Below are 14,243 nucleotides of genomic sequence, written 5' to 3'. Positions count from 1 at the left end.
TGGCCAACCCGAACCGCAATCCTCCCCTCCGGGCCGCTCTCTCGAACCAATGAGAATATTGAAAGGGCCCAGCTTTCCCCCCCCCCCTCTCGCCTTCCCCGTCAAGGGGAGGATTCCATTGGCTACTTGGCTGTACACGCCCCCTCCAGACGGAATTTGAGTGGATAATTTTTCTCTCCCCTAGATACGACCTCTGGAGTTTGGAAAGAGGCAGTATGTGAGGGGGGCCGGGGGGGCGGCGCCAAAGGAGGCGGAGCGTTCCTGGCTCGTCCGAAAAAGAGCTGTCAGAGCAGACTCCCGCGTGAAAGGGGGTGGGTGGAGATTCGCTTGTCATGTGACGGGCTAAGATGGCGGTCTCTGCTGAAGGTAAGAGACGTTGAGGAAGGCGGAGAGGTTCGTAGTGTTGTTCTGTCTTCCTAATTATTACGCTCGCAGTTGAACTATTTTTGAGTAAGCATTGTACTGATTTCGGGGACAATTAGCCACTTTTTCCCGTTCGGTGTGGTCCGATTCTCCGAGAGAGCTTTCTTGGTAAGGTTTTTCCAAAATGGTTTGCCATTTGCCTCCTAAGGGCTAAGAGTGACTGGCGCAAGGTCACCCAGCTGGCTTTGTGCCTAAGGCGGGACTAGAACTCGGGGTCTGGCGGTTTCTAGTTGATGCCTTAACCCAGGGGTAGGCAACCTCGGCTCTTTTATGACTCATGGACTTCAACTCCCAGATTTCCTGAGTCAGCATAGCTGACTCAGGAATTCTGGGAGTTGAAGTCCATGAGTCATAAAAGAGCCGAGGTTGCCTACCCCTGCCTTAACCACTCAACCAGACTGAGTTTCTAATTCGCCCCTTAAACGCAAGTGGGAACGCTGTCTTTTGGGTATAATTGGACTTCCCTTCAGAACAAGTATGCTTAGCATCTTGTTTTGACAGAAGCTCATTGAGAAATAACTGTTAGGATTTCAATTAGATCTCTAGTTAGTCTGACCCTGTTCTTAGTAGTAATCTATAAAATTATCTCAGGGGTGACAGTTGGCTTGTGCTTTGTGTCACTAAGTGCCAACAGCGGAAAACAAGGTGAAGGCTGTAATTCCGGAGTAAATCAGACTTTTCCAACTTGCCTTCCAGATGCAGTCCTTGTATGCTGGAAGTCAAAAGGCAGGAAAGTGTGCGGTAGTTCAGTTTTGGGCAGATGAGCTACTGTATTGTACTGTACTGTAAATTCTATTGTAGAAACTTTTCTGTTTCTTAATAAAAGAAGCTTGGGAAAAACATCCTTTTTGCTTGGAATCTATGAAATGGCTGCTAGACATAGTATTTATTAAATTTAAATGCTGCCCATTTCACCAATACAGTGACTCTAGGCCAGGACTTTTCAACCTTTTCACCCATTGTACCACTTTTAGGATAAGGCAATATCTGAGTACCACCAGTCACCCAGCAAGGTGTCAAAAACTTGCCCCCCCCCAAAAAAAGGAAAAAAAATGATAAAGTACAAGTAGTCCTCGACTTACAACAATTTGCTTAGTGACTATTCGAAGTTACAGTGGTACTGAAAAAAGTGACTTATGACCATTTTTCACACTTATGACTGCAGCATCCCCAGTGTCATGTGATTTACATTCGGATGCTTGGCAACTGATTCATACTTATGACATTCACAGTGTCCCTGGGACATGTGATCAATGGCCGGGGGTGTGTGGCATGGCCAGCTTATCACTCAGGTTGTCGGGGGCCTGTGGGGGGGGAAATCTGTGGGTCTCTGCTGGAGGGGGGTGGGTGCCTTCCTTCCCTCCCTCTCTCCCATTGTACCGTCCTTCCTTTTCCTTCCTTTCCTTCCCTCCCTCTTTGTCTCTTCCTCCTTCCCTCCCTCCCTTCCATTGTCTCTCCCTCCCTCTCATTGTCCTTCCCCTCCTTCCTTCCTTCCTTCCTTCCCTCTTTGTCTCTTCCTCCTTCTCTCCCTCCCTTCCACTGTCTCTCCCTCCCTCTCATTGTTCCTTCCTTCCTTCCTTCCTTCCTTCCTTCCTCGTCCCTTCCTTCCTTCCCTCCCTCCCTTCCAAGCAACCTGCTAGTCCAAACTACAAATACTGCACCTCACACAACCTGCCCATCTCCCATTTTCAGGCACGTACATTACGAACCGGCTACTTCTCCCAGTCATTTTTCCCCTACCAGAGCCCAGCGTTCGAGCCAAGTTCCCGATCCTCTCTGTGTACATCGTTCTTCCCATAGCGCTCCCCAGAGCAGCCAAACAGCCTGCTAGTCCATACTACAAATACTGCTTCTTGGGATCGAGTGGGGTGGGAACGGAGAGTAAACGTCTGGAAATCATGCAAGAACTTTTCCTCTTATTATTGCTATTATTCTTCCAAGTTGCAAAGGAAAAGCAGAAACAGCCCAGCCGCATAGGTCAAGCTCGGCTCTCTTTCTCTCTCCCTTAAACGTGGTTCATCAGGAGCTGTGGTGCTTCCCACGCTTGCAGCAGGGAGACTGGAGGCTTTTCCATCGATCCGGGGCAACTTTGCAAAAAAACAGCAAAACAACATGGAGAAGCGCGGCTCAGCTGTACTTGCACACCCCGATCCCGCACTCCCGCCCTGCTCACTTGCTTTCCACTTGCTTGCGGGGCGCTCGGAAGCCGGAGGTGCTTGGAAGCCAGTGTGGGGCGCTTGGAGGCCACCCGCGCGGGGTGCATGAGAAGCCACCTGCGGCCGGTGCTGCTTGGAAGCCACCTGCACAGGCCGCTTGGAGGCTGCCCACACCCACTCAGAAGCCGGTGCCACTCGGAAACCACCCGTGCTGTTTGGCGGCGTCAGGGCCGCCTGCCAGGACTTCCAGCTAGCTGGTGGTGTGGGATCTGGAGTCCCAGCCTCCCAGCTGATCAGCGGTGCTCTCTTCTGGTCGGTGGCTCAAATCTGGAGTCTCAGCCTCCCAGCTGATCGGCGGAGCAATGAGCGGCTGGCATGCCAGGTAGCCGGGTTGTTGTGTGGATCTCCCCCCCCCGGTTGATTGCCGAGCCCGGGGCTTGACAGCTGCTCCTGCTCAAAAGGCAGGGTTTGGCGGCTGGCAAGGCGCTCGTGCCGGGCTCTCCCGGGGATGGCGGGCCAAACAGGGACCGGCCTCCCCCTCTCCGCCCTACAGCAGCACCTGCGGAGGCGGCCGGGGCAAGCATGGCAAGGCCGCTCCTGCTCGAAAGGCAGGGTTCGGCGGCCAGCAAGGCACTCACACGGGGCTTTCCTGGGGCTGGCAGGTGATGGGGGAGGAGCAGGCCGATCGCCTTACTGGTACCTGGGACTCCGACGCGTCTTCCCGGCCACGTGTGCCCCGAAGAAGTGCTGATCAGAAGTCAATCCTTTTGCTGCACGACGAGTCCCTGGGGAGAGCGGGGCCTTGCTCTGCACCTGCACGCACCCTCTGTAGGGTTCTTGCAGGCTGCTGCCAAGCAGCATGCTTTCCGGCAGCAAGTGAGCTGGGAAGGAGTGGAGCATGGGGGGAAGGGGGGAGGAAGGCGACGCCGTGTACAACTAGCCAGGTGTTCGCGTACCACTAGTGGTACGCGTACCACCGGTTGAAAAGCCCTGCTCTAGGCAACTTGCAATGTGATAAAAACTAAAAAAAACTACTAAAGAATTAAAATAAAAAGAAGTAAAGTTAAAAACCAAGATGATAAGTGGCCTGGGGGTGGGGATCTTCTCCAAGCAGTCAGCCAATGCAACACAGCAGGCCCCTGTTCTGTGACCCAGACCAAGCAGCAGAGCCATGTTTTCAGGCTCTTTTGGAAGGCCTGGAATGTGAGGGAAGACCTCATCTCCAGTAGGAGAATATTCCAGAGGGTGGAAGCCGCAGCAGAAAAGTCTGTTTTTGCTGGATCCCGCTAGCAGAAGTTCTTTGGCACATGGCACCTTTCCTCATGGCAACACCTTTGTCACAAATGTGCTCTTCCATTTTTCTGTCACATGATGTTGCTTTCCTCTTCAGCTGATTAAAAACACAGGTTTAAGTTGTCTATATTGAACCAGCGGTAAAGTCTTGTTTTCCTTTTTATTCTGACATTATCCAAGGATAGCTTTCAGGGAGGCAAAAATTGTTATGAGGCTTTGTCATCTATCACCTTGGAGGAAAGTCAGATGGCTGCAGTAATTGGGAACAAAGGTAGTGAAAGAGCTTAGGATTTAGCAATGCTGGTGTATTATTCTGCAAGTTCAAAGATGAGTGGATCAGCAGCAAGAAAGGACCTAAGCTATGGTTCTTAAACTGGGGAAATTCCCCCAAAAGGGGTAATATTGACATATCCTGGGTGTTGTGGAGTAATTTGTAATTGTTTATGAGTCAGGGTCCAGACTGCTGCTGTTGAGATGCATGTGTAAAACAACATTCTGTTGGGGGGGAATGACATTATTTGAGGCCAGGAATGGGGATAATTGTGTTAAACAATTTAAGAACCAGTGACCTAAACAATGCAGAGCTACATGAAAAAATAAGATAAACCTGTATAACCTTTGTTGTCAGTTGTTACTGTAGGCACACTGGCACACATTAAAAATGAAATTCTGTTGCCTGCTCTCAAAAGTGTACTCATATAACACACATATAAACATGGTATATACAACATATGTATATACCTACACTCTCACAGATAAACATATAAATATTAATTACTATCCATCTTGAAATAATCTGATTAGGATAAATCATATGCTTGTGATGATTTTCCAGTTGCAGAATCTCATCTCTTCTTAGTAACTATATCGAGAATAGTTCAGTTTAGCCTATCTTCCAAAGAAGTATGCCTAGGGGCATAATATTATCAATGCAGTGTCACTGAAATATTGCAGTTTGAGAGGCAATTGTTTCTTTTTCATGTTCCTCGTCACATCTTAAAAGATTTTGTGCATAGGTAAATGTTCCACAGTAGTCTAAAATGGTGCTGCTGTGTTGGTGTATTTTGGCTTATAAATATGTTAATATAATTCTAGGTTCAGACTTGGAAGCCTCATTGCTGAGCTTTGAAAAGTTGGACAGGGCATCTCCAGATCTGTGGCCAGAGCAATGTAAGTAGTAATTGAATAAGAAGTAAATCATTGTGGATTACATTAATGTGAACCAACTTTAGATTGTACATCTAAAGAGTTATTTCTAGTAAGATGCTATTGTAAGGATTAATAATTAGACCGTTTAGATTTCCTAAGGTATGGAAAAACGCCCTTTTTGAGACATAGGTCTAAGTTTCTAAAGTTTTTGACTAGCTCATAGGAAATATATTCAATATTATATAACATTGTATGGCTAATCTAATATAGGATTACATAGCTTTTTAAAATGCTGAATAGTTTAAGTATCATGCCAGGGCTCTTCAAAAATTATACAGAGCTAGAATGAAAAATAAGTTTTGTGCAGGATCCAATCTGGGTTGGTGACCGGGACCAGAGGTTTTATCTTCTGAGCTTTTGGACACATGCTGGAGCTCATCATCAGGGAACTTCTCTGTGTACAAAGCACATAGAGGAGCTCCCTGAGGATGGGGGCTCCAGCACGAGTCCAAAAGTTCAAAACAAAAAATGTTTTGTTCTACAAAAGAATATCATGGCCTATATAAGGTAGTATTGCCTTTTTCTTCACTCCTTATTTCTACTGGAAAAACTAAGTAGAATCTGAAAAACGGTAAGAGTTACATAAATGGTTATATTTGCATTTAGTGCACTGCCAAAGAATTGTTATTGTCATATATTTGAACAAAAAAGAAAAGATTAGATAGGTGTTCCACATATTTCAATCTGAATGAGATGAATAATCTGAATAATTATTTGAATGTGAATAATAATTACTTGCTCATATTAAAAACATCAGAATAATTTCAAAAATGGGCAAATGAATCCTTTAACCATTTTGAGTTAATATTTGAGACTGGAGTAGAAAACGGTATCTATGAAAAAATATACAGTATGGATCATTAAAATGTTGGTAAGATACATCAAAGGTAAGGCAAGAACCAGATCTTGGTATGGGAAGTAAGTTGCTAGTACATGTGTATGAGTTTTTACTGTGATAAACTAGATGTGGTATTTAAATGGTGTTTGTTTACACTGATGATTCTATCATAAGCTGTCCTATTAAAATATTGCCTTTAACATGCTAAAATTTGAGCATGTTTATTCATAGGCAGAGATTTAAAATAATTTAAGACGGTAATCTTTCCTAATTTATTTCAAAAATAATTCTGTTGAGCCTGTGCACATTTACCCAGAAATAAATAATACTGAATTTTGTGAATAGACATGTAGGGTTAACTGTAATGCTACCGTTTTTTTTAAAGTAGTATGGATGAAAGATGGCTTGATGGTCATAAAAAAATAGTATAATATAGTCAATAACCATTGAACACCAATGGTGTAGAAATATAGCTTAATAGGTTACCTCAGATCCAGAATTGAGGATAAAATTAATATATGTGCTGAATTAAAATGTAGCAGTTTAATTAAGTGACAAAAATGGTAATTGCCTTCAAAGTTGTATAAACAATTGTAAAAAACAACTAAAATGCATTAACTACCGTATGTCTATCTTGTCCCCAGTACCAGGTGTTGCTGAATTTGCAGCTTCTTTTAAAAGTGTAAGTATAATAATTGATATTTGACATAGACATTTCAGTCCTAAAATTCTATGGAAAATAGAGCTTATCACAAAAAACAGCTAAAGTTAGAAAATAATTGAAAAATTATAAATGCCTAGAAAAATCACTGGGACTATTTTTTATTTTCTTGCTATGTTTTTGTACTATAATTTTTCCCCTCATGCAGTAACAAGCAAGATTTTACCTCAGCAAGATGATATTGGCTTTAAAAAAATAGTCTTTACTTTGCTGCCTTGAAAAGAATTGTTTTATTGGATATAGTAATCTATTTTAGAAATACTTTATTTAATCAGAGTAGAATTTTGTAAAATATTACAGTTCTGCATTTCAGTTAGTTATAAGCTTTTAAAGGTTTCTAAAATAGGTAATAATTTGTTTATGAATGTTTGTTCTTAATAGCCCATCACCAGTTCTCCACCTAAATGGATGGCTGAATTAGAAAATGATGATATTGACATGTTGAGAGGTGAGTTTCTAGTCAGTGCTTGATAAAAATATCATTTTTATATTAAATGTATAGTTAATATTAGATTGAATTGTCATATAAAGATCAGTTGAAGTATCTTTCATTTTGAGTCTACCATATAGTGAAGAAAATATAACATAATTATTAGGTCCAATAATTATGACATTTTTTAAGTATAAACTTTGGAGATAAATGAGTTTAATTTGAGATCCATGCATTCAAAGCTTTCCAAGCTTTGTATGACTCCCTTTAGGACCCACCTTCTACCATGGCCATTTCTTGCTTGTGCTGAGTCCTTGGTAGCTTTGCAGAGTAATTTCCTCTCCACACAAACAACCTCCAGAAGGAATTTCTTTTCTCCTCCTTCCTTTTTTTTTAAATCAAACCCCTGGGAGTTTCTTCTCTATTCTTCAGCCTGCCAGTCGCTCATCAAGGCAAGTAACTTACAGATTTTGACACTCTTTTTTCCAGGTATGAAATAAATTTAGTATATTAAGTGACAAAAGGGGATTGAGACTGGAGGGTGGAGGTTTAGCTTCATTATCTAATGGGTGGGGGGAGGAGATCGATAAGTGTCCCCCAAAGCTTTCTTTTTCCCGTTATCTTTAATGAAAAAAATATGGGCTTGTGGGAGGGGAGGGAGGGAGTAAAGCAAGGGAAAGGTTTTGGGAAGTTTGACCCAGAGTTACATCTTTGCATGCAGGGAGTTGGTTTACCCAAACCTAGTAAGACCCAGGAAAGCCTGCAGTCTCCTGTCTCTGATTGAGACAAAGGCCAAGCCCATAAGTGCAACTTCATTCTTTTTGCAGAACGCCACCAGTGGATGCATCACTAAGCTTCCTCACTTCCTTTCAGAGCATCAGGACATCTCATGGACAAGCAGTTAGATTTGTTTGGAAGCCTCTTTGGCATTGGAACACAGTGCTGGGCCCTAATCTAACTGGGCTCCCCTCCTCCCACCATAGCTAGGCTGTTTTTGGCTTTGCAAAGCTTTTTGCTGCTTGGCTGATTCCAGACTCAGCTGGGTGGTAGGTCTCACCTCTGAGGCACCTCATGCTCCGCTTAATGACCATGTGGTTGTTTATAATGACTGCATCAGAGCGAGCAGAGGATGGCATTCATTAAGCAAGCCCATCTTGCTTAACAGTCATTACGAGTTGCACCCATAATGGGCAAGTTCCATTACAATTGTAGGTTGACAGTTACCTGTACATCAAACTACAGAGCGTCTGCTGTAAATGCGCTTTCAATTCCATCTCTAAGTAAACTTGAATGTAAAAAGATCAAGATGCACGTATGCTCTTGCTCATCTATGTTACATGAAAATACAAGTCTGTTTGTAAGTTAATGATCAAAAGGGAATGTTTCATATACTTTCTGTATGCCAAAAGGAGTTAAGCAGACCCATGTATTAATATCATTTTTAATTTTTATATTAATTCCCTGGTCAAGCAATCTGCTTCATCTATATCTCCATCTCAACAAGTTAGTCTGCAAGCAGAAGCCAGTTGAACTATATGCTGATATTGCATTGGTTTATATCTGTTTTTTTAAAACTGTGAGGTGTATTGCTCTTGAGAAAACTATTGCAGTGTTTGCCAAGAGACCTATAATAAACAACTGACAATTTCAGGATAGCAATATCAAATACTAAAGTGTTTAATATCTATGGATAGTTTTTTTTAAAAAAATATTGGACAAGAAAAAAACTTAAATGCAACATGTATGGACTGTCTAGAGATACACTGCTGCAATCCTGATATTTTTGTGCTTGATAAGGGAATAATGATTATTGCTGCCATCAAATTATTTGTTGTTGAGTCTTTGCCACATTTACTCGGTGAAACTTATGTGCTTATTTGATCATTATATTCCCAGTTCTCAGATTTGTACCTAATGCAATCAGAAATTCATAGAATGGGGAAAATCAAGCTTGGCTGACAATTTATAAATTTTAGCTAAAGCTAAACGTTTGTTTGCTGGATTTGGTCTCCTAAACAGCTTCAAAGAAGCATCAGTATTATTGGACAAGTTGATATCTTTCTGCAGAGCTCTTGTAATCCATGAAATATGGACAAGCTAGAGTGACTCTTAAAGACCACATTACAAGACACATAGAATTACAGAACCATATGAATTAATACCCGCTGCTCATAGTGATTAAATATTAATATGGAGTTGAATAACTACAATATATAGTCTCAGATAAGCCAACCGTTGAATTCTTAACCAAAACACCATGAAAAATGTGCCACCCGCAGATAAGCCAATCCTTGAAATTTTCATGTTTTGATTTTCCCAATTGGCTCAGCTGAGGGAGTCCATTTTCTATGGTATTTTAATTAAAAATTCAAGGATAGGCTTACCTATGGATGAGTTTATATATGAGTATATGCAGGGTATATGGGTACTTTAACAAAGTATTAACATATATACTGCAGACAAACCTTTCTATGGATAAACCAAACCCAATTTTGTGGGTGTATTTGACAACTATAATTCTCTGCTTATCCATAAGTTTATCTGATACTTCACTATCTTGGAATTGCCTAATTATAGCAGTTTTCTGTCATAGCCATTCTAATGTAACGCCATCTGGCTTGTTGGAGGCAATTTAATGGGTTTTCCTATCAGGAATCTGCAAATCCATTGAATCAATATCAAAAGTAACAGAACAAAGTGAAAAGTTATATCCATGGAGTTTAGATGTAGTCAAAACAGCCAGTCATGTCTTCGTTTATTGTATGTATAACAGCAGTATGTGGAAAAAAGTAGCTTCATTTGTTTACATTATACCTTCCAGGTTGTCCAGATGATAATTACAATATATCTTTTCCTTACTATCAGATAGTTACTCAGGTGTTACATGGAATAGCAATAACAATAGCACTTAGACCACGGGTGTCAAACTCATTGTGTCGCGTGACATGTCATGACGTATCATGACTTCCTTTTGCATTGCCAGAGCTGGGGTGGGCGCGGCCTCTGCATAATGCAACCAGCCCATGGGCCAGCAGTTTGATACCCCTGACTTAGACTTATATACAGCTTCATAGTGCTCTAACCTTTACTACCCTCTGTAAGTGGTTTACAAAATCAGCATATTGCTCCTAACAATTTGGCTCCTCATTTTACCAAGGATGGAAGGCTGAGTCAACCTTGAGACGGTCAGGATCGAATTGCTGTAACTCTGCATTCTAACAATGGCACCACTATAGCTCTTATAAATGTAGTCTCTTTCTGTGTAAAACCAGATATCGTGTCTCCTTTAAAAATAGTGAATTTCATTACATGCAGCATTTTTACAATTATTACATCAAATTGCCTTTACTTTCTGCTTGGTTATTATTATAAGTAGTCCTCAACTTACACCCACAATTGAGCCTAAAATTTCTGTTGCCAAGTGAGACAGTTGTCAAGTGAGTTTTCTGACTTTGCTTGTCAGAAATTTGCAAAAGATGATCACATGACCCAAGAACACCACAACGGACGTAAATATGAATCAATTGCCAAGTGTCTGAATTTTTATCATGTGATCATGGGGGATGCAATGTTTGTAAGTGTGAAAAATGGTCATAAGTCACTTTTTTCAGTGCTCTTGTAACTTTGATTGGTCACTAAATAAATGCCTGTAAGTGAAGGACTACCTGTATTAGGAGTTTGATTCTAATAAAAGCATGATTCATTCATTATTATTTCATGACAAAGTTTGTAAACTACACACTTTCTTTTAGAGCTGGGAAGTCTCACTACAGCTAATCTGATGGAGAAGGTTAGAGGTTTACAGAATTTGGCCTATCAGTTGGGGCTGGATGAATGTAAGTACTGTATGGATTCCAAAAATAGAGTAAGTTTATTGCATATGTTTATGTACAGTCATATGTTTATGTACATTCTATCCATACTAATTAACTATAGGAATTAGGGTACCATAAAAATTAATAATGGCAGCAATATATTCCGTTTTGTACAATTAGTTTATAAAACCTTCCCTATCCTTTGCCTAAAAATAGGAGTTGCTATTGTCTTTCAAGTGATTGTATAAATGTTATTTATTTTTTATATATAAATAAATAAATATTCGTTCCTCCAGGTCCTTGGTACCCTCCTGTTTATTTTGGTAGTTAGGAATTCCTGCAGTTTGTAATCCACCAAATCCAAAAGGCATTAAATAAAAAAGACTGCTATTTGCTAATATGATCTTCATTTCTAGCAATTCAGTACTACATTCATTCCTGAAAAGACCAAAACAAGCACCATTTTGCTGACAGCATAAATATCATTCCTAGGATACATAATATTGAAAAGTTTCTTCATAGATATTTCAGGGCCTGTACCAGCATCATTTTATGAACTTGGTAGCAGCCTTTTTAGATTCGATTCTTAAATGCATTCGCATTAAAGTCAGGATGTTTATTATCACTATCAAAAAGTAATACAGTGACTGCAGCATTAGAAGAATATACCTACGTACAGCCCTAAGTGTTTAATGCATTTTAGTGCAAAATCTGTTAGCGATGTTTGTCTGCTATGTAATTCATTAATGTAATACAAATGGAACTGTTCAAAATGAAATATGGCAGAAGGGTAGCTTACAACACTTCACAATGATTCTTGTTATTCAAGATTAAATACTATCTTAATAATAGTATTCAAAAGATCCAAGAGTCATAGCAAGATAGACCTTACATAGCCTCTGGGTGGCAGCAGATGGCTGATTACAACTATTAATATTGTAATATTGGGAAATACTGTACATTTGTAGCTATTAAGATTTGGAAGCTCCCATTGAACTTCTTAACAATTTTAAGATATGATGATTTGGCAAAATGTAATACGTTAAAGTGCTATATATGTTATTTTTCCATTAATGGTCCTCTGCTAACGTATGGAACTTTTATTGAGAATTGTCATTCTTTATTGGAAGTTATACCAATGTAGGAGCATTTTTTGTAATTAGTTAAAATTTAGATTTCAGAGTTAGCCCTTTGAAACCTAACTGGTTCTTCAGTTAGTTCCAGCTGTAAATTTATAATACCTTTTATTAATATTTCCCCTAATAAAGCTGTTGCTACATATTCTTTGCTGCCACAAAATAATCCTGCTCATTGTGTTTTGATGTTGGTAATGAGCAATATACATTGGTAATCCAAGAGAGTGGTCTTCTGTTCCTAAGATTCCTGAGAGAGCATCCCAGAGGCATCACAATTGTCAACCTTCCTCTATGTTCACAAAAAGGGATATTTAAATAGAGCCTTCTTGAAGGTCTGATCTGACCTCGGGCAAGGCTTTCAAAAGGCACACTTCACAAAACATATTGTAATCAGCAACATATTCTTCCTTGAATTGTTAAAGTAGTTATGTCTTCTGAAAGGCTTAGTGCTGCTTTCAAAAGCTATTCCTAGCTAGCTGTACATTCAGAAATGAACTCAGAACCAGTGGAGATAATAAAATATTAGCAATATAATAATGTTGGAGCAGTCATATTTTGTCACTCCTATAGATAATACATTGTAATCATCTAAACAAACAATTCCTATTATTCATGGGTCACTGAAACCAAGTAGCCTGTCTCTAGCTAAGACCATAGTTGTCATCCTATCTACGCTGGTAAAGCGTATTCTTTCATATAAAGTTCTTGAAGATCCAACGACAAAGATGGCTCTGCAAGCTCCCTAAATTATTATTATTATTATTTATTAAATTTCTATACCGCCCTTCTCCCGAAGGACTCAGGGCGGTGTACAGGGCAATAAATACTAAAAGACAAAATACAAAAGTTAAAAAACAATTAAATATTATGCCCGATATATATACAATAATTTAAAAACCATATTAAAACCCCAAACCCATCAAACCAGGCCGGATTGCTCAAATAAGTAAGTTTTTAGATCCCGCCGGAAGGAGCGAAGGTCGGGGGCCATCCGGAGCTCAACTGGCAAGCGGTTCCACAGGTCTGATGCGCCCACAGAGAACGCCCTCCCCCTTATAAATTGAATGCTTTAAGACACAAGTACATGTTTGAGTAAAAGCTTTTTCTCTTAGAAATACTTTCTTGCATAAGAGAATGTTATGTATATTTTTGATGTTTCCATAGTATCACAACTGACCGAACATGTTAATCGTTGATTGATTATATGCCATCCCTAACCTGCTTTTTCCAGATCTTCCAATAGTGAACATGTTAATAGTCATGTAATTATAGTCATGTAATATAGCTGAATGGAGGGTGGTTCTCCAAAGTAACAGTCCTATAGATCTGTAATGAACTCTTTCCATCTATATAACTATTAACATTTTCCAATATTTTTGATTACATGCATACATTAGAAAACTTTTCAGACTTTTAATCTGGTATTTTATCTGCATTAGATTTTTCTGGAGGTAGCAATGACACCCAAACCTAATTGTCTGAGCAGTCTTGAAATGTTCTTATTTTATGTGCTTCCTCTCTAGCAAAAGGAAAGTATCAAGGGCATGATTCCAACACTAGTGAAAGATCTGACTGTAATAGTAAGAGTTATTTCCCTTGCTTTCCAGACAATCCATATTTGCTTCAAAGATTCTCACAGACCTCTACAGCAGATTTAGACAAATCATAGAAAGCAGCAAGAAAAGGGGAGGAGTATGATGCTGTGGAGGAAACTAAATGGCTACCTTTCTATTTGCAGTTTATTTCACTTATGAAAACTTGAGATATTTTTGGTAAGGATTTTTGCCTCAAAGCAAGTATTCAAATGCCGGCTAGAAATTAGGATGTGCGCAAGGCATTTAAATTGGCTAATTTTGGTATATAATGTTCTTAACTACCTTCAGCCTAGGGATCATGACCTCAGCTTTTTATCATTTGTGTTGGATTGTATGCCACTTTTAGAAGTGAAGGTGGTATGGGAACTTTTAATTGTACCTGTGTGATTTATATCCAGTCAGCTCTTTAATTTCTTTTGGCTGTCTGAGGTTTCCGACATGCTGTAAATTTCACCAACTTTTTCATTATCTGCAATTTCTTTATGACTTGTGAATCGGAGTGGAGAGAGAGTGTGGATTTACAGCAGAGATAAACATGTCCATAAAGTCTGTATCTGTGTCAGTAATTGTACTGCTGTCAGTGACTGTCCTGTTTTACAGGGCTCTCTTGGGGAAGAACAGTTTGCT

General features: G+C 40.0%; 1 protein-coding gene across 2 annotated transcripts in view; it reads left to right on the top strand.

Moving 5' to 3' along the window:
• The first annotated feature begins 329 nt into the window (after positions 1 to 329).
• Positions 330 to 14,243, top strand: part of LIN52 (lin-52 DREAM MuvB core complex component) — a 58,662-nt gene continuing 44,748 nt past the window's right edge. Inside the window, exons 1-6 of one of the 2 annotated variants that reach the window (XM_081337700.1) lie at positions 330 to 366; positions 4,968 to 5,042; positions 6,564 to 6,601; positions 7,022 to 7,088; positions 10,823 to 10,906; positions 11,182 to 11,248. In XM_081337700.1, the coding sequence (XP_081193826.1) occupies positions 348 to 366; positions 4,968 to 5,042; positions 6,564 to 6,601; positions 7,022 to 7,088; positions 10,823 to 10,906; positions 11,182 to 11,216 (318 nt within the window). In that variant the 5' untranslated portion in view covers positions 330 to 347 and the 3' untranslated portion in view covers positions 11,217 to 11,248. Of the gene's footprint in view, positions 367 to 4,967; positions 5,043 to 6,563; positions 6,602 to 7,021; positions 7,089 to 10,822; positions 10,907 to 11,181; positions 11,249 to 14,243 lie in introns of those variants that run through there. The other variant, XM_081337699.1, reaches the window with a different exon arrangement.

The sequence above is a fragment of the Vipera berus genome (assembly GCF_964194415.1).
Source record: "Vipera berus genome assembly, chromosome: 1".
Taxonomy (NCBI): domain Eukaryota; kingdom Metazoa; phylum Chordata; class Lepidosauria; order Squamata; family Viperidae; genus Vipera; species Vipera berus.
Note: the sequence above shows the minus strand (reverse complement) of the source record. Positions and strands in the feature narration are given on the sequence as shown.